Source organism: Amia ocellicauda, chromosome 1 (genome assembly GCF_036373705.1).
Source record: "Amia ocellicauda isolate fAmiCal2 chromosome 1, fAmiCal2.hap1, whole genome shotgun sequence".
NCBI lineage: Eukaryota > Metazoa > Chordata > Actinopteri > Amiiformes > Amiidae > Amia > Amia ocellicauda.
Window position 1 is genome coordinate 31,876,013 of NC_089850.1, and position 23,307 is coordinate 31,899,319.

General features: G+C 33.1%; 1 protein-coding gene across 2 annotated transcripts in view; it reads left to right on the plus strand.

Moving 5' to 3' along the window:
- Window positions 1-23,307, plus strand: part of lin28b (lin-28 homolog B (C. elegans)) — a 40,385-nt gene that overhangs the window by 6,093 nt on the left and 10,985 nt on the right. For both annotated transcript variants that reach the window (XM_066701830.1, XM_066701822.1), the window contains exon 3: window positions 16,527-16,711. In XM_066701830.1, coding sequence (XP_066557927.1) covers window positions 16,527-16,711 — 185 coding nt within the window. The remainder of the gene's footprint in view (window positions 1-16,526; window positions 16,712-23,307) is intronic.

Consider the following 23,307-nt stretch of genomic DNA (forward strand, 5'->3'; position numbering starts at 1 on the left):
ACCAGGGAACCAAGGGTCAGTCACTTCCTTGGACCATTAATGATCCATGTGTGTTAATAGCCAAAGTGTCTCAAGCAAAAGGCTTAAGGATTTTTTTTAAGCCAGCATCTTCATATGGTGTGGGGCATATGTTTCTTAAAACAAATGCATCACTTTCCCTTTCTGATTGTGGAAAATATCTACATTTCCTGTTTTGCGTGTTCATGGGTCGTCTAATCGTATGAATTGACAACACAATTTAAAACTTTCTGATTAAACATAACTCCCTTCTATTTATGTATGTGTGTAATATATATATATATATATATATATATATATATATATATATATATATATACACACACACACACACGTATATATTACATATATAGTTAATAACATGCACTATTATGGAGACTGCTATCTGAATATCTATATTCAAGAGTTCTGTGGTCCAAATAAATTGTAGGTTTGGCTCAGGACATTAAGACCACCCATCACCCCTGTCATTGGATACTCATTTATTCAAGAAGCTTCTTAGTACATCTAGTGCTGGGTGGGGGATGGGGGCTTTCTTTAGGCATAGATTGTAGCTTAAAGAGGTGATTCTTAAAAGACAAAGAGGTTCCTGCTTTGTCACTGAACACAGAACATTCTGAAATATGCACAAGGTTCTTATACATTTGTCTGCGTCATGCAAAGTAGAATACCTGCTTGTTTCATGATGGTGCCACATTTATAGACCTTAGAGGTAGATTCTATTTTTGCATTTTTTATGCATTGAAGAGGTTAAAGTGGGCCCCTATTAAGATTAACCTCAGCCCATTTCAGGTTTTTTGGCATGCAGGCCCCACCCTTGAATGGCCCTGGACAGCTAATACCAGTCTTTTGTTTCTCTTGCAGAAAGGTTTTTTTTTTCTCTCTTTTCCTTACGAAAAGGAAAGAAAACTACCCTCCTTCTGGTCATGTGACTTCCCTTTAGTGAGTCATATATGTAGGCTGGGAATGATTCATGCTGTATAGATCAACCATGAATGGATCGTTGAAAATAACACACATTTGTATGTAATCAAATAGAGATTAAAATTCTACAATGTTATTAGTTTTAGAATGTAATATTAGTCTACCTAATAATTTTCAGGAATATTCAAGTCAATGATTAGGTAGACTTATTAAATATATCACCTGGCCTCACAATAAACTATTTATGGTTGGGTAAGTTATATATTTGATTAATAGACATTTATACAAGGTTACCTTTAAAATGGTATGAATACCTAACTTACAAACAAAACCAAAATATTGTTGTGGATGAGTTTTTAAGTTGTAAAATTTAAAGTGCTGGAGATTAATACAAATTATTAGGAGAAGGCTACATAAATGATGGTTGATAGCTTGAAAGACAATAACACCCTTTTCAGTAAAGTGACGTATACCTCATAGCTGACTTAGCAGTGACTAATACAAATTAATATTTTGCTGTTTAATTCCTATTCATTGAAGGCAAGAACTGTTGATTCATCTTCAAAAGAGAAAATATCTCCCTTACCTAAAAACATTTTTGTTTATGACTCTTGCCTGTTTTTTGTTTAATTGAATTAAACTATAGTTTTCTTGTTGTGGTCATTATTATTTTAAATTTTGGCAATTGGCAGGATTTTCATTTGAACCGTATTCCATATAGACATCCATGCATACATACTTAGTTGTATTAATTAATAACACAAAATCTGAATGAATTAAACAAAGGCAGCATATTTATTTTCCTTAAGAAATGAATTCCTTTATTAATCTGACAAAAGAAAGGTTCATATCATTTAAAAGGACAAATCAAAAGGCAGTGTGGAGACATTGGCTTTGTTGGTGGTTCATTGACTTCTTTTTGGTTTATATACATCCTGTTGGGTTATGTCCATCTGGCAATTGGGCCAGCTTTGTCCACTTAGTATTTCCTGTCTTTAAACCTTTTTTATGACGCACCACATGGTCAGACTGGAAGACCCACTGTCCCAGTTTTACCAATTTTCATAACTTTTCTAGACTAACCTCTTGTATATATAAACTGAAAAAAATACTTAAAAAGCCTTTTGACCTATATTGCATCAGTGGTAAGTGTTCTCATAAGATTAACCATCATGAATTTCACTACACTGAGAAAACACTTTTTATAAAATGTGTAATATGTTCTATGAATGTGTCACCATAAGTCATGCCTGCAATTAATGAAAATGATGATGATTTATGGATGAAACATTACTTATTTTTGTGTGAAATATTTATATACTTCATTTGGTTAAAAAAAATGGAAATAAATCATTATTGTTTTGTTTCAAAAGTGATTTCAATTACATTTATTGATACAAATGTATTTACTTTTTTTGAGAATGGTATCCTTCAAATCCAGATCTGTGGTAAGTCAGCATTTATAAATGCAAATATTGGTTTATTAGAATATAATTTATAGATAGGATGCCTTTATTTTTTCGTTTGACCTGAAAAAGCTTCTCATGAAATCCCTTTTTGTTCTTTAGTAGTGATAAGGAAATGCTACTTCACTGGAGCTGAACAAAATATGCTGTAGGCATTTCTGCTGGCTTCCCTTCATCTTCTCAGGGTGCCCCATCCTTCTTGCCCCTCCTCCATTTTGTTTTCTTTTTCACAAGTCTTCTGGTCATGCCCTCTCTTGACCCCACTGTGTAAACCTAAACTATGCAGGACATCAGTGAGGTCAGAGGAGACTGGTTTCAGATTAAAATTTAAGGGCAAAAGTCGAAATGTGAGTACGAATGAAGGATCAGAAACTTTGTGCACATGCACACATGCATATATATATTTGTGTATGTATATATAACATTTTATATGCCTTCATTTGATAAAATATAATTGTGCAAATAAAAGAATGGACATTTGTAAATATGTATGTTTGTTTATATGTATAAACTTACATACATACAAACATATTCACTCATTAATCCCTTAGTGTACAGTATGTGTTTTTTAAATATATTCTTTCTCCTCTAAGAATTCTTGCACAGACAAATTACATCTTCAATTATTATTATATTATACATCATAAAGGAAATATCAAAGTATATTACTGTAGACAAATTGTTTGTTTAATAATACTTATTATTGTGCAATTAGTGTTATCTTTGTTTTAAATATATATATATATATATAATGTATATAATACATTTGTTTTTTTAAGTTTCACTAGTTATGTGCAAAAAGTGGTATTTTAATCACCTAGATGTATTTATTTTGCAGCAGTGATTCAGTGATAAAGAAGGACTCTATTGAGAGTTACTTAAGTATTAAGAGATACTAAAGCATGTATTTTTAAATGTCAAGTTGTCTTGTCCCAGTCTACAGGATTCATTTGATTCTATGAACTTTGACCTGCAAAATCACTGCAATTTCTGAACACTGAAATGGTCAGCATGCAATGATTCGAAATTCCTGTTAAATGTGCTTTCAGATAGTTTAGTACACACTTATTAGCAGATTGTAGAGATTATAGTATTGCAGATGAGCCTTCATCTAAAAGGGTCACATTTCATCATCATAGTCTAATTTGTACCAGAATGTAATTGATAAATCAAATAAATACAATGTATAAAAATGTAAAGTTATACTGTGATGTATTTATTATTTATGAATCCTGATTCATACCTCCTTTTAAACAGTTTGACATTTCAAGCTTTGTTAAATGTACTTTAAGACGCTCACTAACAAATATGAGTTAAATTAAGTTCCAATAGAGCAACTGATAACTCTTAAAATGTAAGATAACAGACTTTGGGCAGTCTTAAAAGTTATTTTGAAACAGTATGTTATTAATTAATGTTTTTAAGTTTCTTTTCAGTAATTTACATATGATAGTGATGTAAATTCAAATGTTTATATATTGAATACTTTTTTATTATCAGTATGTTTCAGTATGTTCACAATTGTATTTAGAGTTTAAAGCTAATTTATGGTTTGGTTAAAGCAGGTGTAGGCAGTATAAATATATATAATGAAGTCCATTTTAAGATGCATGAATACAAAGCTATATAATTCACTGCAAGATTGATATAAACAACATGTTTTTGAATGCTACTGGTTATATCTCAGTAATGCATTATACATAAAGTTGTATTACATAATAAATATGATGTCTAACATTAGATTTTGTCTCCATTCTATGCGATATATTAAACATTAAACAATATATTAAACATATATTGGGATTAGAACATTTGTACACCTGGATTCAACAGACACACATTTATCATTCAAGATTGTTTTTGATTGGTTCCGCTTTTTATTTTTCATATAGATTTTTAATCTCACATTCTAAAGCATTGTATTTTAATTGACTGGTTTCTAAACTGTGTTTCAACTCATTCTCTTGTCTCAGCAGCTCTTACTGCCAAATTAATTTAATGGACAGGAGGAATCTGTATTCTCCCTAATCCTTAATCCTTAATCCTTTCCTTTCCCAAGTAGGCCTGTCTCTCCCCACCCCACCCCCAAACCAAAAATATCCAAAATGGCTCCCTTCAGCAAGTAGTAGCTAGTTTAGGTTTTTTTTCTTTTAAAAGGTGGATGGAAGTAGTGTATTTAAACAAAAACAAAAAAACACAAACACTTCGTGTAAAAAAGTACCTTTCTACAGGGAAACACATTACAATCGTGGCTTCTGATAGCAGAGTGCTGTGTTAGCTCTAACAGAAATCATTCATGTGTGTTAAGTCTTTTCTTAAGTAAAACTAATAAGCACATGCCCCCTTTGAAATCATGATCTTTAAGATGAAGTCAGGATACTGTCATAGGACTAACTGGTTAACTATATTGTGCTAAGAAGCCCATGTGCTATGAATGGGAGTAGATTTTTTGTTTCCTGGAAATGATCAGTTTTGTTTTAACTACTAAAAGCGTTGTCAATGTCTGTACAGTAGGGTCTTAAGTAATATACGTATTTTTCGTAAACTTTGAAAAGATTGTAGTCCTAAGGTTCCATTGTTATAATTTAGCAGATTCTTTAGATGAACATTAAAAGCGCAATAACAGTTACAGAAATGTCATGAAAGTATTTGATAAAGTTTTTATTTTTAATTATATTTTTATGGTTTTCAATTTACACTTGTTTCAGGAGTTCCCCTAAATGTTTAAATCCTTCTTACAACACTATCAATTTATTCTTCTAAATATTTAATTTTGTTTTAACAAAATGTAAGGCTTAAAGTTTTTTGTTTTTTTTGTTTTCTGAAAATATGCATGTAAAACAAATAACCGGTACATACTACAAGACTTATTATTTTACGGGTTATATCTGTAGTTTTAATACTATACATTTTTTGAATTAAGGCACATTGGTGTTGAGACCATTTGAAATATGCATGTAATGTTCACAACTAGTATTTTGTTTTTGTATCCATTTAGTGTATCATCATTTCATGAACATGTCTAATACATGATAAATATTTAACATGCTTGACACAGATAACCAGTCACCTGAAACCAGTACATTTAAAAAGATGTCTTTAAATGCAGAATAGTTTTTATTAAAAACTTAAGGAGATTTGCAAGAGTGTGTTTGGGTGTAATCTCTAAATTCTTCAAGGCAATTTATTTTTCCCCTCATCACCCTTCACCTTGGGTAGATCAAGTAATTTGGAAATCGATAAGCATTGTTCAAAGCAGGAGAAATCACGGATTGTCCTTTGGGATATGATAAGATCTAAAAATAGGTGGTTTCAGCATTTCCTGTCATTACTCTCTATGGACGTGTTAAATAGAATTTACATTTTAATTTAACGGTTTTGTTGTCATCTGTAATTTTTTGCAGAACATGTACACATAAATTGCATGTATTAATTAAAGTACTTAATTGTGTTTCCTTAAAAACAAAACAAAACAAAAAGATTTGACACATCCTTCAGGGATCAGTAGTGTGGATAAATACTATTTGATATTGCGTAATGTTTTTAAGTTTGATGAGGGTAAATGTTAATAATTATATGTTGCAAATTGATGTCACCAAATGATATACAAGAGTTTCACACATCATAATCCATATAAAAAGTTTATTATCAAAGCTGGCAATTTTGTTCAGAAAATGCATTAACATCAATTACACAAGGTATTATGTATATATTTTTTGCGGCTCTGTAATGTAAAATGTAATGATTTGATAAGGCTGCCCTACAGTGTGTGTATGCATATACTTAGAGTGAATATACTATACCAATATTTCTATTCTATTGTAATTTATCCATGACAGTATATATGACCAAAGTACTGATTTGATTTTAAGGACTACAGGGCAGCAAAATGCTTATATAATTTGAAGGTGTGGTGTCAAGATCCAATTTTATTGTATGGAAACTATTAGGTGAAGTTAAGTTATGTTTTGAACTAAATTACATTATATTGTAAAACACATCACAGACATTACATGTATACACATGTACCTCAAGGTTTTAACTCAGAAAGTCCAGATTCTTAAAAAACAGACACATATTGGAGTGTGAAGTTATAAGTATTGATATCCATTTAATATTACTAGCTATATAGTTTAAATAGATGAGCTGAAAAGCATTTTTGCTTAGAGTTGTATGTTTTAAACAAAAATGGCTTTAAATGTCTTTATTGGATATATCAAAAATATAGTCTAAATATTAAGACTATATATGTGAAACATATTGCATGCGAAAATCATGTTGTAATAACTTAAGCCTAAATATTTAGCAGGGCATAAAATGCATAGACAATTTGCAAATTATCAGAAAAGAGAGAGAATTGTCTGTGAAGGACCTTTCCCACCATATTTTTGTTTTTACTAGCCCACTCTGATGAATAATTAAATTTACAAAAATACAACTCAGGTTCTTTGACTTAAATTAGTTTTGCTCTGTATCTTATTTCCTTTTACTGTAGTGGTTGGTGTTCTTTGCTTCTGATCTTAATATTTTTAGTTAAAAGGTTCATTTTTGTTTTGATACACAACACGTTTATTAAAATCTTAAATGACCTTAACCTATTTAAGAAAAAAATGTGAAGACCTTTTTGTATTACAGCTGAATCTAAAATACAGGTAATTTACAACTGAAAATTCAACCTACAATAACGGTTGCAGATATGTCTGCTTGTGAATCCAAAGAATAGGGTACATACATTTTATTGACCATCAATGGGTTTAAACTAGAGAATTATGTAATCCTTTTATCTCTTAACATATAAATATTCCACATCTTTTTTGTCAGGTAGACCGTTTTTATTTTCCTCTTTGAAAACATGGTATTTTTAACAAATGGTATGTACTGCTCTATGTCAAAAGAGATGGCTGACCTTCTAAATTGTATGCATGTCATATACATATACAATATACATTTAAAAAATCATATTGAAATGCACCTTTCACTTTCTGATACTTGAGCAAGGACTTATCACTCCATAGCTTCCTTTCTTTGTATTAATAATGTAGGCATCTCAAATGTGAACAAAAGATGTTCTCCAGCAACAGAAGGCACACAGAGGCTGACAAAGTAGTTATAATCAGTGCCTGTTGTGGCTGCATTTTTTGATCACTGACTAGATTTCACTCAATATAAAACCATGGTAACCTGCAGAGATATTTCCTGCCAGAGAGAGGTATTATGACGTTTCCCAGACGGATTTCTCAGAAACCGCAAACTGTCTTGATGGTAACATAGGTGTTATTGGTTAGTTTGGTTGAATCTATCATATTGGCTATGGAAAATGGTAGAGAGAGAGATTCAAGACAGCTGAGGTTAAACCATTGTATTATCAGACCATTAAGTGGTCTAGGGCTATATGAAATCCGCGTCGCAGAGAGACAGAATCGCGGAATTCAGGGTAAAAAACAGAAATCAGGCACTCAAACACATTACAACAAAGTCAGTTTAAAGAACCTATATATATATATATTAAAACAATTAAAGAGTACAGGGTTTGTATAATAAGAAGCTTCAAGAAACTTGGAACGCATGAAAAAACTATTTTTAGCACCTTTCATACACCATACATAACCTGTAAAAAACAATAAAAAAAAATAGAAAAGCGCCGCCCGCCTCTTGTGCTGCACTTCACTCTCGCTACTGCAGCTCCATTATCGATTGAGTGAAAACAACAACCAATTACTAAATAAGAGTTATAATGGTGGGTCTCGGTAGGATAAGAATCAACATTTTCATCCTATACTGTCATACAATACATACGTTTGTGTATGAAGTAAAGAAAGGACACATAGCATGTGGCCAAATAACTCCTATTAAATCATATTTCATTATATAAAGTTATAAAGTTAAAAAACAAAACATGACACTCACAAGTTCAATTTGATGCCACCACAGTCTGTTGAACGAGATTGTTGTGATGGGACATTGAAAACAATTGGTATGTATGTATGCATGTAATTAATAATAATAATGATAATAATAATAATAATAATAATAATAATAATAGCATTATTACTACTACTACTACTACTACTACTACTACTACAATGTATCCAAGGTGACGAACATAATTAATTAATAATTTAAATGGAGTTAAGCAAAATTAATCAATAATTTGTTAGAAATACAAACTTGTTTTTTTACGCACCTGCTTCTCAGCTTCTCTTATATTATATATAATGAAGTAATAAAATGGATTTCATATAGACCTAGTGGTCTATTTTATTGAGAGTGGGACATTATTTTCCAGAAATTTAAAATTGTTTAATATATTCAAAATCAAATGATTTTTAATTTTTTTGATACATTATATATTTCAATTTACTTTAAACGTGAGTCATATCTCCCTTCATTAATGCTGTGGACTAGATGACTGGTGGACTAGTTGGTGCATGTTTGTGTGTTACTGGGATGGTTAATGCTTAATTCTGCATCGCAACCTTTTTCTTTTTCTTTTTCTTCAGGATAGGGATGCATGTTTGTGAGGGGAATACAGTTTTGCCACTAAGGAGGGGTTTCAGTTCTCACTGAATGTAAAGCTATTAATGAATATAATAATGATGTTAAAAATAGCAAAATGATACTCATGATTTTCCTATTTCCTAGCAAATATTGCATATTGGGATTTACCCTGTTTTTAAAGTATTGGTTCTGTAAATACAATTTTAAATGCTGATCTGTGGTGTAGCCATTCCAGTATATTTGATTTATTGTAATGCTCTTTTGCATTTTGTCTTTCCATTTTATCGAACGAGAAGCAGTTGAAGAAGCAGTATTGACAGTGCTTTAAGAATTTCCTTTAATGTGTTCAATCGTATACAACTTAGTGTTCAAAGTTTTGAACTGATTTAGTAATATATTGAATTGCTTTGTTTCGGCTTTAGAAAAAAATAAATAGGTAGTGCAGTTGACTGATTCCCTAGGCATTTACTGCTGGCCATTGGTTTTTACAAGTATCTATTGTCACAAGTAGGCCAAGCATGTTGGTCAAAGCTCCCAGTAAACATTTGTTCAGGACCACATCAGTTGGCATAATTCACACTCCTATGAGGGCTGCCAAGGACTACATGGCAGCAGGTATTCGGGCCCTTTGTCAAGTTTGAGCAAGTTTCAGTTTCACAGGTATGCAGTGCATCTGCTGCTGAAGATTTTTAGTGTCCACACTGTAAAATGAATTAATAAGCAATTTCTCATGGTAGTGGGATATATACAATATATCTATTAATTTAATATTTACCTGCTATGGTTCTCTTTCTATTCTTAAAATCTGTTAAAATTTGTTGAAGGCAAACTCAGCAACCTTACCACTTGAGATGAGAGGCAAAGTCTTATTAGCAGCTTAAATATTCTAGTGTACAAATCATGTACAAATGTTTCTTTAATGATAGTCTTCAGTTACATCCCTGGCATTATCATCTTTGGGGAGATATGTAAAGTAATTTTAGTGCCTGTGAAAAAAAACTAATTGTAGCCTTCATGAATGGAATGTTTTTTTCTTTGTTGTTCATACACTGATATTCATAACTGACACGAGTACCCTGTTGAAACTAAGAACTGAAAGTGATGCATTCAAAAATAACCCAGTTTCAAGTCTATCGGCCAATTTGCCTTAATACTGAAGAGTGTGAGAATACATTTCTTTTAGTGCTAATACGGTAGATACAAAGTGTCAACCTGTTGCTAGGTTACTAACTTTTGGATTGGGGCAGAGGAAAGGGAGGATGAAAAAGTACTGTTGCGTAATTGTTTTGTTTTGTGTCAAAAAGAAAGGAAGTTATTTGGGTAAAACTAAAACACTTTACAAGCTATGCAGTCGTTGTGCCTTAGCAGCCAGTTCCCTGATCACATTTGTCCCGCTGTCTTGGTCACACTTCTGAGCGCCTGATCTGCACAGCCCCAAACAAGCGACTGACTGGTCCCCTGATGCAGGGGGTTGGAAAACATCTGGGGAGTGTCATCGCACTGACAGGCACATGTACAGAATTAGCCCTGTTATGGAAATGACTGATTGATTGTTTGCATATAAATCTATTGAGGAAAACTACACTTACCTAGTACAAATGTAAAATTCACACACAGTGCATTAGCAAACATAACTGAATTCACAAAAAACTCCCTTCATGTTCCAAACAGGATTAACAAGAGCAGTTATTGCTGTCCTCTGTAACCAAACCATGTCCTCAAACTGTATTAAGAACAAAAAGTGCACTCACAAGTCACAGCCATATTTTAGACTGTGTACTAGGTCTAAATACCAGTTAAACAGAATTTCAGAATCTTTTCACAGATTGTTTTTTAAATGTATAATTGTGTAGTTTGTTACTTTTCAGTTTCAGAGTTCTAATGTAAAAGCTTTTTTCCTCACTAGAAAGTTCCATCAATTGTTATTAAAGTTTGCCACATCTCTCGGTTTTGGAGAACGTCACTTCTTTGTGTTTCCAGTATCTTTCAGTTCTACTTGGTTACATTAGGTTTCCTCCTTTTCTCTCCTCATAATTTGTATTCTCCTTCAGTTATTTCACAAAACACTGATATTTGGCATCTTAAAAAATAATTGGTATGCTAAGTGAAATAATTACTTCACTATGCACTGTGATTGCAACTTATTTCACTAAAAACAAAATAGATTTATAGTGTGAAGTATATCCATTCTATTGTAGTGGTTAAGGTTAAGCAGTTTCTTTAATTAGGTGACTATAATATTCTGCACTTTTAGCTTCTGAATTGCTCAGTGTTTATCGCAGGAATTTTCCATTTTCCATTCATTCAATGAATTTCCTGTGCATTTCAGTGTGAATGTTGTTACCTATGGAAAAGACCATAAGATAATGACAAAGTACAAATTACTAAAATGTGTTTGTGTATAATATATATACAGTGCCCGTAGAAAGTCTGTACCCCCTTTCAAAATGTTCACATTTTCTTGCCTTATAGCCAGGAATTAAAATGCATTAATATTTATTTTATTTTATTTTATTTTATTTTCCATTTATCTACACATCCTACCCCATAACTTCTAAGTGGTAAATATATTATAGAAATGTGTAGAAAATTGATTTAAAAATAAAAACAGAAATAGCTTGGTTGGATAAGTATCCACCCCCTTGTAATATCAAACCTAAACAAACTCAGGTGTTAAGCAATCACCTTCACAATCGCACACCAAGTTAAGTGGGCTCCACCTGTGTTAAATTGTAGTGATTCACATTATTTAAGGATAAAGTAAGCAGTTCCTGTAGGTTCCCTCTGCTGGGTAGTGCATTTCAAAGCAAAGACTCAACCTTGAGTTACCAAGGAGCTTTAAAAAAAAACTCTGGGACAAAGCTATTGAAAGGCACAGATCAGGATGGGTATAAAAAATAGTCCTTGACTATCCCAAGATGATTATTTAGAAGAAGGTGTATGGCATCCCCAAGGCCTTGCCTAGATCAGGCCGTCCCTCCAAATTGGATGACTGAGCAAGAAGGAGACTGATCAGAGAGGCTACCAACAGGCCAATGGTAACTTTGCAAGAACTACAAGCTGTTATTGGCAAGACTGGGCAAAGTGTGAATGTGACAACAATGTCCCAAGAACTTCATAAATCTGGCCTGTATGAATCCATGAATCCCATTTGAAGTATGCAATAAAAACACTCAGGAGATTCTGTAGCCATATGGCAAAAAGTTGTGTGGTTTGTTTAAACGAAATAACTTTTTGCCCTAAATGCAAAGCAATATATTTGGCACAATCCCAATGTAGTGCATCACCCAAAGAACACCATTCCTACTGTGAACCATGGTGGTGGCAGGATCTTGTTATGGGGATGTGGGGGAACTGGAGAACTTGTCAGGGTAGAAGGGAAATGAATGGCACAAAGTATGGCACAAAGTACGGAAAAGTCCTACTGGAGTGACTAAGTAAAAAAAAAATGTAAATGTCCTTGAGTGGCCCAGTCAGAGCCCTGATCTTAATTCAATTAGAAATCTGTGGCATGACTTGAAGATTGCTGTCCATCAACGCTCCCCATGGAACTTGACAGAGCTTGAACAGTTTTGTAAAGAAGAACAGATAAATATTGGCAAATCTAGTTTCCAAAGTTGGTAGAGAGCTATCCCAACAGACTCATAGCCATATTTGCTGCCAAAGGTGCTTCCACCAAGCCCTAACTCAGGGGGGTGGAGACTTTTCCAATTATGATATTTCGTTTTTTAATTTTTTTTAATATCCTTTTTGTGTGTATGTGTGGAATATGGTGTGTAGATAAATGGAAAAAATCCTAATTTAAATGCATGCAACTCTGAGGCACTGACACAAGAAAATATATGTATGTATGTATTTGTCTGTCACAGATAATATATATATATATATATTTATACTTGTACCTTTTCCACCTAGTTGCCATTTTCTTTTGAAGGAGTGGGGGTGGGGTTGAATGTGTGATTAAGAGTAGACATGTTTGAATTATAACTAAGGGAAGCATTTGTCAGCTGAAAGTCTTTTCTCTGCAACAACCTGGATCAGTGTATTACATAGATTACTTAAATCATCTGTCATTTACTTGACATATTTGTTTGTTTTGCTAGTGTTTCTAAATAGTTTCTAAGTAACTAAGTTATTCTTAGCCTTCCCACAAGAGACAGGTGTGCAAGTATAACTAGATGTAATACAATTTTTGTAAATGTCTTTTAAGAAAAGCAAGAACGCCGAACTTGAAGCTGGTTTGCTTGTTTCGCTAATATCAGAACTATAGCTGGCTTCAAGCCAGATTTTGACTGTGCTTGGCAATGAGAGGTGGGTCACATTCCTCAGCGATGGGGTTTGTGATTGTCCTCCTGGGTAGAGAAACAGTGGGAAGAATTCCGATCCTTTAAGGACAGACTTGCAGCTTGTTCCTGAAGACCATTGAATATTGTTGGGCAAGAGTGTGCAAAGTATCAGTAGCTTTATGACCTAAATCCTCCTCCATAAGTCATGTATTGGAGAAGAAGGATATTGGACATTCCGTGCTAAGCACAACGATAGACCACATGTAAATGTTAAATTACTGTTTTTTTTTCCTCCCCTTAAAGTTAAATCCTACTTTTCTGCCAATACTAGCTACATTTTGAGATTAAATTTGAAATCCTTACTGATGTGATTATTTTTAGCCTGTTTTAAAGAGTTATTAATTTCACATTTTGTAAAGAAGTACCTGCATTTTAAGGTTCAGCACAAAGTAGTAATTTGACGTACATATACGTACAGATTATGTAAATCAATAAATACTTAGAGGAACATCTTTACAATTGTCAATTGTACATTATATTTTGATGGCTTCAGGACAATTTTAAATGCAGTTCTTAAGTATTGTTACTATATGTTATAGTAAAATGGTGAAGGCCAGTTTGCTAGCAGGAACGTCAAATATCAGTGAATTAATTAAATACATTTTGTTTTTATTATTTTATACTTTAGCTTCAGACTAACAGAGCCACATACACTACAATGCATGGCTTGTATGAATAACAAAAATCTGTATTCCAACTCTACCAAAATCATCAGTGTTACTGCAAGAAGAACAAAGTTTCCCAATCATTACAATGAAATACCTGAATTATACAGCAATCTAAATGTATAGTACATTTTATTGGTGGAAATGTATAATATGCTTTTTGATGTCAGACTGAGATTTAGCATCCTGAATAGAATAATTCTGCAACTAAAATGCGAATAAAGCAAAAGTGAGTTCCAGCATCAGACTGCACTTAAATTGAGCACATGGTTCTGACACCCCAACTCATCATTGTGAAATATATTTTCCATTAAGGTTTGGTTTCCCATCTAAAAAAGCAACCACCTGTTATTTAAGGCAGGAAAGTGCTATTGGTAGAAATAAAAACACTTTAAGAAATGACATGCATTTAAAGGTTAGATCAAAAAATAAAATATTCAGTGAAATAAAGTATTAATTTGCAGTATTTTCCAATAGACGGCAGTTACTTTCACACTCAGAGGTGTCTGGTACTATAATACGAGATTTAGAAGTCATATGAATATAAAGAAGATACATATGCTATTTTAAATACAGCTCTGGAAAAAAATAAGAGACCACTCCAAATTCAGAAATCAACGTTAAGTGGTCTCTTCATTTTTTCCAGAACTGTATATATATATTATATATACATAATGAAGCCAAGCTATTAGTTTAAGTTCAGCACATTCTATAAAGTTCATGTATTTTAGTGGGAATCATTTTAATTTGTATGAGATGCTTTGTAATGCATTTTGTTGTTGTTGTTTTTAATAATGATGGTTATTATTAAAGTACTCTGGGAAATGCCTTTCAGTTCTGTTAGCAGCAATAAAATTGCTTCTACTGCCGGTAATATGTTTTACACTCATAAAATGAAGACGCGGTCCATTAAGATCAGGGGCAGCTGACCCATTGTAGGCAGAATAAGTCTTCCGGTGGGGTGACATTATTTCTGAACATAAACTTGCTTTAAACATGCCTTTGGAGCACATGTAAGAGATCATTATGCGCACACATGGTTGTATATCATCTAGAGAGACGTGAAGTAGAGATTGATTTTAGAGTTTTAAATTTAATGCAGTGTAATGCAGTGTATTTTGTTTTAAATCTGAATATTTATTTGTGGAAACTATATTTATGCCATAAAGTGTCTGTTTCTGTGTATGTATCAGTTGATAATATGAATATGACGCAACATCAAATGCAACCACCGCAGTATCGGGTAGCTTGGCCTTGACCCTTGTTTAAGAGCTGATGTACACACTCCAGTAATGGCTGGTGTAAATATATACTGTGAGTGTGCTCTTGTAAAACCTCACCAGTTCCACTGTTTGAAGGAGCTCATTTATGGTGGGGCTCTGTGTTTGTAGTTACTGTATGTGAGTTTCTCCCTATGGGCCTCCATTTACTATGCTAATTATATGTACAAATAAAGTGAGCTAAATGATGCATTAGCAAGTTGTCAACAGGCAGAATTCTACATGTGGAGTTACTAAAAGGTTTACACACAATTCATTAAAGTTTATAAGGCCACTAGAAAGAATAGAGGGAGGGCTGTAATGCTGCTGGGCAGGTAGGCAGTCGTTTCTTGAATGAGGAGAGCACCACTTGTGCACTTGTAGTATATTTAACTGTTTTATGCAGATCGCATTGCAAGATAATGGTGTTCAATATGTATTTAGTTATTACCTCCACTTCACACAAGCCACGATGCTTGTTTCCTTGTCCTCGTCCTCGTCCTTTTCCTCTTTCTCTTCCTCTTCCTCTGCAGCTGCTTTGCTCTCATCAGTGTTCCTCTCCTGTTTCGGCACCACAGTCTCACCCCCATTTGTTTGCCCACACAGCACTACCGTGGTCCTCCACTAATGTGATCGTGATTTAGTCACTTCACCACCTGGTTTCAATAATTGGTACTTTTTGCACACGCTGAGGCCCCTAGTAAAGTTAGCACCCTTAAGTGAATATGGTTTGCATATCAAATACCTCCCTCACTGTGTGCCCTGATGTCATTTGCATAATTCCCAACCGATTATTATAATTAATCAAGATAAATGACTCAAGCGCAGTACTTGGTCTGTGCATTTTTTTTCCCAGGAGCTATATGAGCACATGTATGTGCAAAAGAGGGAAGGCTTCCCAGATATTTGGTCGGCCTTATTTACCCTGTTGGTATTCAAGTTGAAAGATCAAGTACAAACACAAGATCAAATTATTATGTGATAACTTTGTTACCTTGTTACCCAGATATAATGTCACTCATTTACTCATTTTTCATTCCTCCTATATCTCCAGATTACTTGTGCCATTATACACTGAGTGCCCAATCATGTCTGTACACACATATTGTGGGATGAGTCTGGTGTTGCAGAAAAGAATCCATGTTGCGCTTACCTTCCATAGTTTCTGTATTTGATTAATTCCCTTTTCATGTAGTACTATTGATCTCTTAGTAGAGTGTTCATTTGATTCTCTTCAAGACAGAGGCAATCTTGAGATACATGTTAACTTAAACTTAAAAAAATACAAAAAACTTCTATTGTAAGTATGATACTTTAATCTAAATATAATTTATTTTTCTACTTCTGCAGAGCAAGCTTTACATGGAAGGATTCCGAAGTCTTAAAGAAGGAGAACCAGTGGAATTTACTTTTAAAAAATCATCTAAAGGCTTAGAATCGTTACGGGTAACAGGTCCAGGAGGTGCCCCCTGCATAGGCAGTGAGCGGCGGCCCAAAGGGAAGACTGTGCAAAAAAGAAAACCAAAGGGAGATCGGTAAGCCAGTGGTTTTATTGTGGGTCTAGTTACAGGAGCTTTCAGATCTATTCACACACTTGTAACTTAAAATGTTGACTTGGAAAATGCAGGTGTACACTACCATCAAAACAGTACTGTCAATAGCATATGAATATTGCTAAATACCTCATGCTCGAATGTATTGTATTGTACTTTTTGTGAAGCCTCCTTTAACTTTGATTACATGGAAGGTGTTGCTTCCTGTAACTTTTTAATAAGTTAATCAGTTTCTCCCGAAGCAGAACTGGGCACTTCTCCCTACAGAGTCTCTCCAGCCCCTCTGGGTTTTGTGACTTGTGCTTATTAAATTTTATGTTTTGTTCATAACATACATCTCCTATTGGCTTGAGGTCTGAGAATGTGTATGTCCAATGAAAACCATCAACTTTGTGCTCAACTAACCATTTGGTCTTAGACTGGGATGTGTGCTAGAGTATTTTGGTGACCAAGCCCGAGCTTCTTGACAGGTGGCATCAGGGTTTTGGCTAAAATATTCTGTTTCTCAGTTTTAATAAGGGCACTAAGACCAGAGGATTAACAGCCCAGCAAAAGGGATCACAGTTGGTGTTTTGTTGTTCTTCACATTAGCTTTTCTTTTTTCCCCCCCAAATATCCAATTGGTCAGCATGTCCCAACTTTGAGTTCTTTCTTTTGTTTTGTCCTACCACAAAACATCGTACAATCAACCAGAGAGTTTTTTGGTTTATTCAGTAATGTTAAAATATCAATCTTTCCATTTACTTGTGATAGGCTTTCTTAAAACCTTCTTGTAACTTGATTAAATAGATTTGTTTTGAAAGCATCACATATTTGACTATTCACATTTCATGAGTTATTTCTTTGACAAATGCTTTATCCAAAGAGGGCTTACTTTTTATAAACAAAAATCAAATATTTTAACTGAAATATGATGAATGTGTGATCCTAAGTCTTAGTTATTTGTGGCATAAGGTCTTTTGGTTTTAGTAAACTGCCTTGAATCTGAACTCTTACTGCTGAACACAGTGTTATTTGAGCTAGAGTATTATGGAGTCTCTACCTGCATCTAGGCCTATGTCTATAATGCCTTTTGCAAGAGAGAATTGCATTTGAATATACTGATTGTCAAGTAATTGTAATTGTGTGTGTAGTGTGAGATGGATGCTAGCTGTTGTATTTTTGTTGGTTATTTTCATCCTTCAATGTGGCACTGGTACCCAAAATCTTGATATTGGTCTAAAAATAGCAGATGCAGCTGTGTTTCAACTGAATTTTTTATTACTTCATTTTTTGGTTAAGTTGCTTAAGGAATTTTTCCTCTCTGAATGTGTTTTTTGTGATGTTTAATTTAATTTGTTTTATACACTATTTAACTGCTATAGACATTGTAGTTGCTAGTAATATGGTGAATTAACAGAAATCTTACAAAAAAGAATGTGATTAATAATGTGGATGGATAATTAGAGTTTTGCTGGTTTCTTCAAATGACACACCATCTTCCTGAAATATGTGTGATGCAATAACTGGAGCTTTCATTTGATGTTTTCCTGTGTGCAGCAGTGGCAGTCTGAAGTATTTTTTTAATTTGTATTTGTGTCAGTGCATCTTAATTTAAATGTTAGTTTATATCCTTATTTGTATTTACTTTTTGTTTCAGTTAATGCTGTGTATTCTAACATCTTAGGTGCTGATGTAATGTTGGTATACATTATGGAAGTTAAACCAAACAGATTACATGTGGGTAGTATGAATTATATGTATGTTCATACTTTTCTTGTAAAATACCAAATAAGAAAGTATGCAAAACCATCTTCAAATTATACAGTTCCATAGAAAGATACTTAAAGATGTGAAAATCATTATTTTTTATGAGTCTAAAACATTGTTTTTTACACACAGTTGACATTGATGGTTTTGCTAAAGGCCTGACTCATCACATTTAGCCTGTTAATGATCCTGACCGTACTGATTTCAAAGAGTTTAATAAGGCTGGTGTACACCCAGAGAATTGTAATTGTGCTTGTTAGGAGACAGTTGCTAGTCGGGTTTCCTGGTTGGTTCACCTCTCTGGTAATTTGACTTTTTAAAGATGGTTGATACTCTTTTTGATATTTCTCACAACAGTTAAAGGCAGTTACAAACCACCGGCTTTCTTGAAAAATAATCATACTTCAGTCAAACAGTCACATCTCATGTAATTAGTGCTCATAATTACATAATAAGCTTTTGTATACATCTAGGGTCTTATATTTATCAGTTTTTTTGAATGTATGATATGGTAAATTACTCAGATTAAACTGTTCTGTCACAGAAAGGATAGTATAAGTATAAATGGTGAGGAATATTGCACTTCTCATTAATACTGTACAAAGTGTATCTGGGTTTTTCTTTCACTTCTTGTTCCTTCATCCTCAACAAACAGTTATTTCTTTAAATGTGTTGAGAATAGTTGACTTCAGTTGCTTTAGTGCTGGGAATGTACACAGGACTGCACGTTTTACCACTATATAGGTAGATTAACTACTGTGATCATAGTAGGCCAATCATTCTTTCAGGCAAGCTGAGATTTTATGACTGATAAGGGTGAAACTACAGTGACTAAGATAAGACCGCATGTAACAAACTCATTCAGTCTGACCTCAAAGGATATGCAAACAGCTAGGAATCTACTCTTGTAATCTTTTAGGTTGTTTTCACCTGAATTATTACCACACACTTCTTAGAAGTGCATCCTGTTGAATACTATAATCTTGAGAAGTGTCTATTGTATTTATTAAAGTTAAATTATAGCGACAAATCACTAACCTGAATTATTTCTGATTTACTGCATTACTTATTACCAGATGCCAAAAAATAAGCAATTAAAGATACATCATTATTAATTATTTTAAATTTAAATTAATAAATTGTGACAAAACACAAAGCACAAAGTATAGAATGCAAACAATCTATTGCTGTTGGCTTTGCCTTTTGCATTATGCAGGGCCTAATTCAGATGGTGATCTAGAATGGTGACAAGTAATAATGCTATGCAATAATGTAATTTAAGGGCTAGCATGTTAATGTGGCAGAGAAGAGATTTACAAAGATTTGAAGATGTTTGCTTGCTAGGAATTCAGAGGTAGTTCTCAACCTTTGAAGGTATTTTTCTCCCACTCTGCTACACGTCAGCTATGCAGTCTTGCTAGCATTTCTTTAGGTAATCACCAGGAGAATCAGACCCATAATGTAGGAAAATACTACTGTTTCATAGAATTCATAAAATGCTTCAAATATTTTCAAAGACTAATCATTATTTGAAGTCATGTAAGAAATAAGTTTTCTTGAACAGATGCGAAAAGAGTTCCAGTATTACTTCTACAGAATTGTAGAATGACTTATGTTACCCTAGGTTTCTCCCCAGTAGAGCTCCAGGTTTTCATGGAACATTTTTTAGAGGCATAGATGAATATTTTACAAACCGTATGATCCTTGTTTGTATTCAGAAACCGAGTTAAATCAAAAAGGGTAATTATGCCTTGAATTGTCCTGTATTATTGTACTTTGTATTGTGGTTATATTTTATAAGTCGCCCTGGACAAGGGTGTCTGCTAATAAATAAATAAATAAATAAATAGATAGATAAATAGATAAATAAATAAATAAATAAATAAATAATAATAATGATCAAATACTCTTTCTCTAAGAGAGTTACCACACTCCTTATGTATTACCCTGTCATATCAACTAATTGAAAAGTACCAGTTTCTCATGTCTTGAGTATTTTAATCAGAATGCAACTTAAAGTAGGACAGTGGTCTATGCTGAAATTGCCTCGTCGATATCGACTCCATTTTGACTTATCACTAAGCCACGATGCAAATCAAAAATTAATTCTAAATGATTGTAGCTTAGTGATGCAAATCAGGATCACTCTGACTCAAAGGCAATCACTTCACCCATTTAAATTAATACCAATGTTCTCTGATCTCACCACCTGCATGCTTGCCTTTCTGCAAAGAAACACAGACACCTCAGAGATTCCTTTCTCTAGGAGCTCATAATGCAGTGAAAACGGCCACATATTAAAATGAAATACATGCTTATTTCAGAGGTTATATTTTTTCTGCCGTACCCTAGTGCCAAGGCTAAGTATACTGAACATGTCTATTAAATTAAATGTTAAGCTGAAGGTGGGAAGTGAACCTTAGACTCTATGACACAGGGAATGTGACCTTAGCAATTGCTGCTAAATAAGTTCTTGAAATCCTTTTCCTTTGTGCAGTGAATCCCACCACAAGGAATGCTTTCAGACCCCAAACATTCACTGTATGAGCTCCTTTTCAATGTGCAGTAGTCTGATAATAACTATAAATGCTTGGCATACAGAAAATAAAACAGAAAGAAAACATACAAACCGAGACCCATATTCATAAAACCTACTTTATTATTCTGGTATAACGGAGTTGACCATGACAGTATCAGCACATACAGCAAATAATGCAACAAATCAAATACCATGATATGGAGACCTATATTCTCCCTAATGTATTATTAGTCTGATTTATGAGAGTGTGGGATGTCTTTCAATTATATTTAATGGCATCATAATTATCTTGAGCTTCAGGTGTGCGTTTTCTTCTTAAGTCTCCTTTCTTAATCTGTGTGTTAATTAGCATATACCCTGCATTGTTTAGTTTTTGTTTGTTTGTTTGGATGTTTAATTCTACAACAACATGATCCTTAAGTTTTTGTACAATAAAATGCATTGTTAATTCATCAGAAAAGTACACACTCCACACACTAGAAACTGCATTCTGTAGGATTGTCTTTGTGGTATATTTGCTAAACCCTAATGCTGTTATGTGCTTGTTAGGATGACCTCGAAGGAGATGTGTTGAAAGGCAGATTCATAATTACTTACTTTACCCTCATCACAATTCTATTTACTGGCACAAAACATAAAACAGACTTATGTAAGGTAGAATTAATTGGTAATAAAAAATGTTATCACATTAAAATGATTATTATAAATATTCCCAGCATGAAAGCGCATGTTGTCTCCAAATAGAGAGTTTAAGAATTGCTTGTATCAAATATATGCTTTTGCTATTACATTTAACTTGTTATATTTAAATGGTACTTTTAGTACTTTTTATTTTTAGTACTTTTTTTTAGTACTTTTTGTTTAATACTTGATTACTTACTTGTAATACTTGTATTATTGTATTATGTTGTCCTGTTTTCTGTGTATAATTTACCTTAAGGTTGGATATTTCTGCTTAATTCAGTCTGTTCAATAACTGACTTCTGTGGAGTCTGCTATCAAGTCTATACACCTTCAGGAAACTCTGAAAATACATTTCAAATAAGTTTAATTAACTATGTATTCATCTAAGAAAAGAACCACCAAATCACATTGTAAGAATTGAGAGAGAGAGGGGAGAGAGAGGGAGGAGAGGAGAGAGAGTGGGAGGGAGAGAGGAGTGAGAGAGACAGAGAGAGAGAGAGAGAGTGTTGCAGAGTTGAATGCAGATAATTTGCTACTTTGGAAGCACTCTTAACATTTTGTATTTGCTGTAATCTGCTTAAAACATTTATGAAATGCAAAATCTATTTGCATACATTTGGGTTGCCTCCATTCAAGATTGATTTTATTATGAATTATTGTTCTTGAGCACTTAACATAACAGCATCAGATTTTTCATGTTAATCTATATAAGATAAGATTTTACCTTTCAAAATCTTTGCATTGCAAACTATTAATTTTATGTAGTGGCACAACATGGTCAGATTTGTCATTTTGCTATTTGGTTTGTAGAAGAGAGCTCTTCAGGCATAAATTATCAGACCACAGCTTTTGAGGTCCCTTGGTTTTGACCCTTGACCTTCGTTCTTGTAGGGTCAGCATGTGATGGCAAGAGATTAAGGCAGCTTGAAGCTTGAAATGGTGACTGACCAAATTTCAGAAGCAAATTATACACATTGTAAAATAAGTTTGACTTATTTTCTGATTCAGACTTAAAGCTAGCCAATCTATTAAATAGAGTATTTATTGTATTGCTTTTTAAAATGATGATCAAATAGCCTTTTCTGTCATCTTATGCTTTTATAAGAAGGAATATTGTTTCTATTCAACATTTGTAATAGGGATAACGTTATATCCAGTTTAATCCTTTTTAATTAATTGTATATATATATCCATATAATAATAATGATTATTATTATTATATACAAAGACTACTACTTATACTACTACTACTACTACTACTAATAATAATAATAATAATAATAATAATAATAATAATAATGTCTATTTATTTATATAGTTAAGTATTGTATCTCTTTTGAATATGATAATGAATTAACTTTAGTGATTTTTCATTTTATTTTCTCTAGTATGGAAACATTCAACTTCAGTAGTGTTTGATATTAAGGTTTTGAGCTATTGTTTTTATAATTTAGTAAATATGTATATTGTCTAGTTTATTTTGTCCCCTTATCAATTATTATGGCTTAGAGCAGCACATTTCTGTGAACTGAACAAATACAAAACTATACAATGCTAATCTTTTAGACCAATCTTTTCTAATACTTATTTTAAAAGTAATTAAATG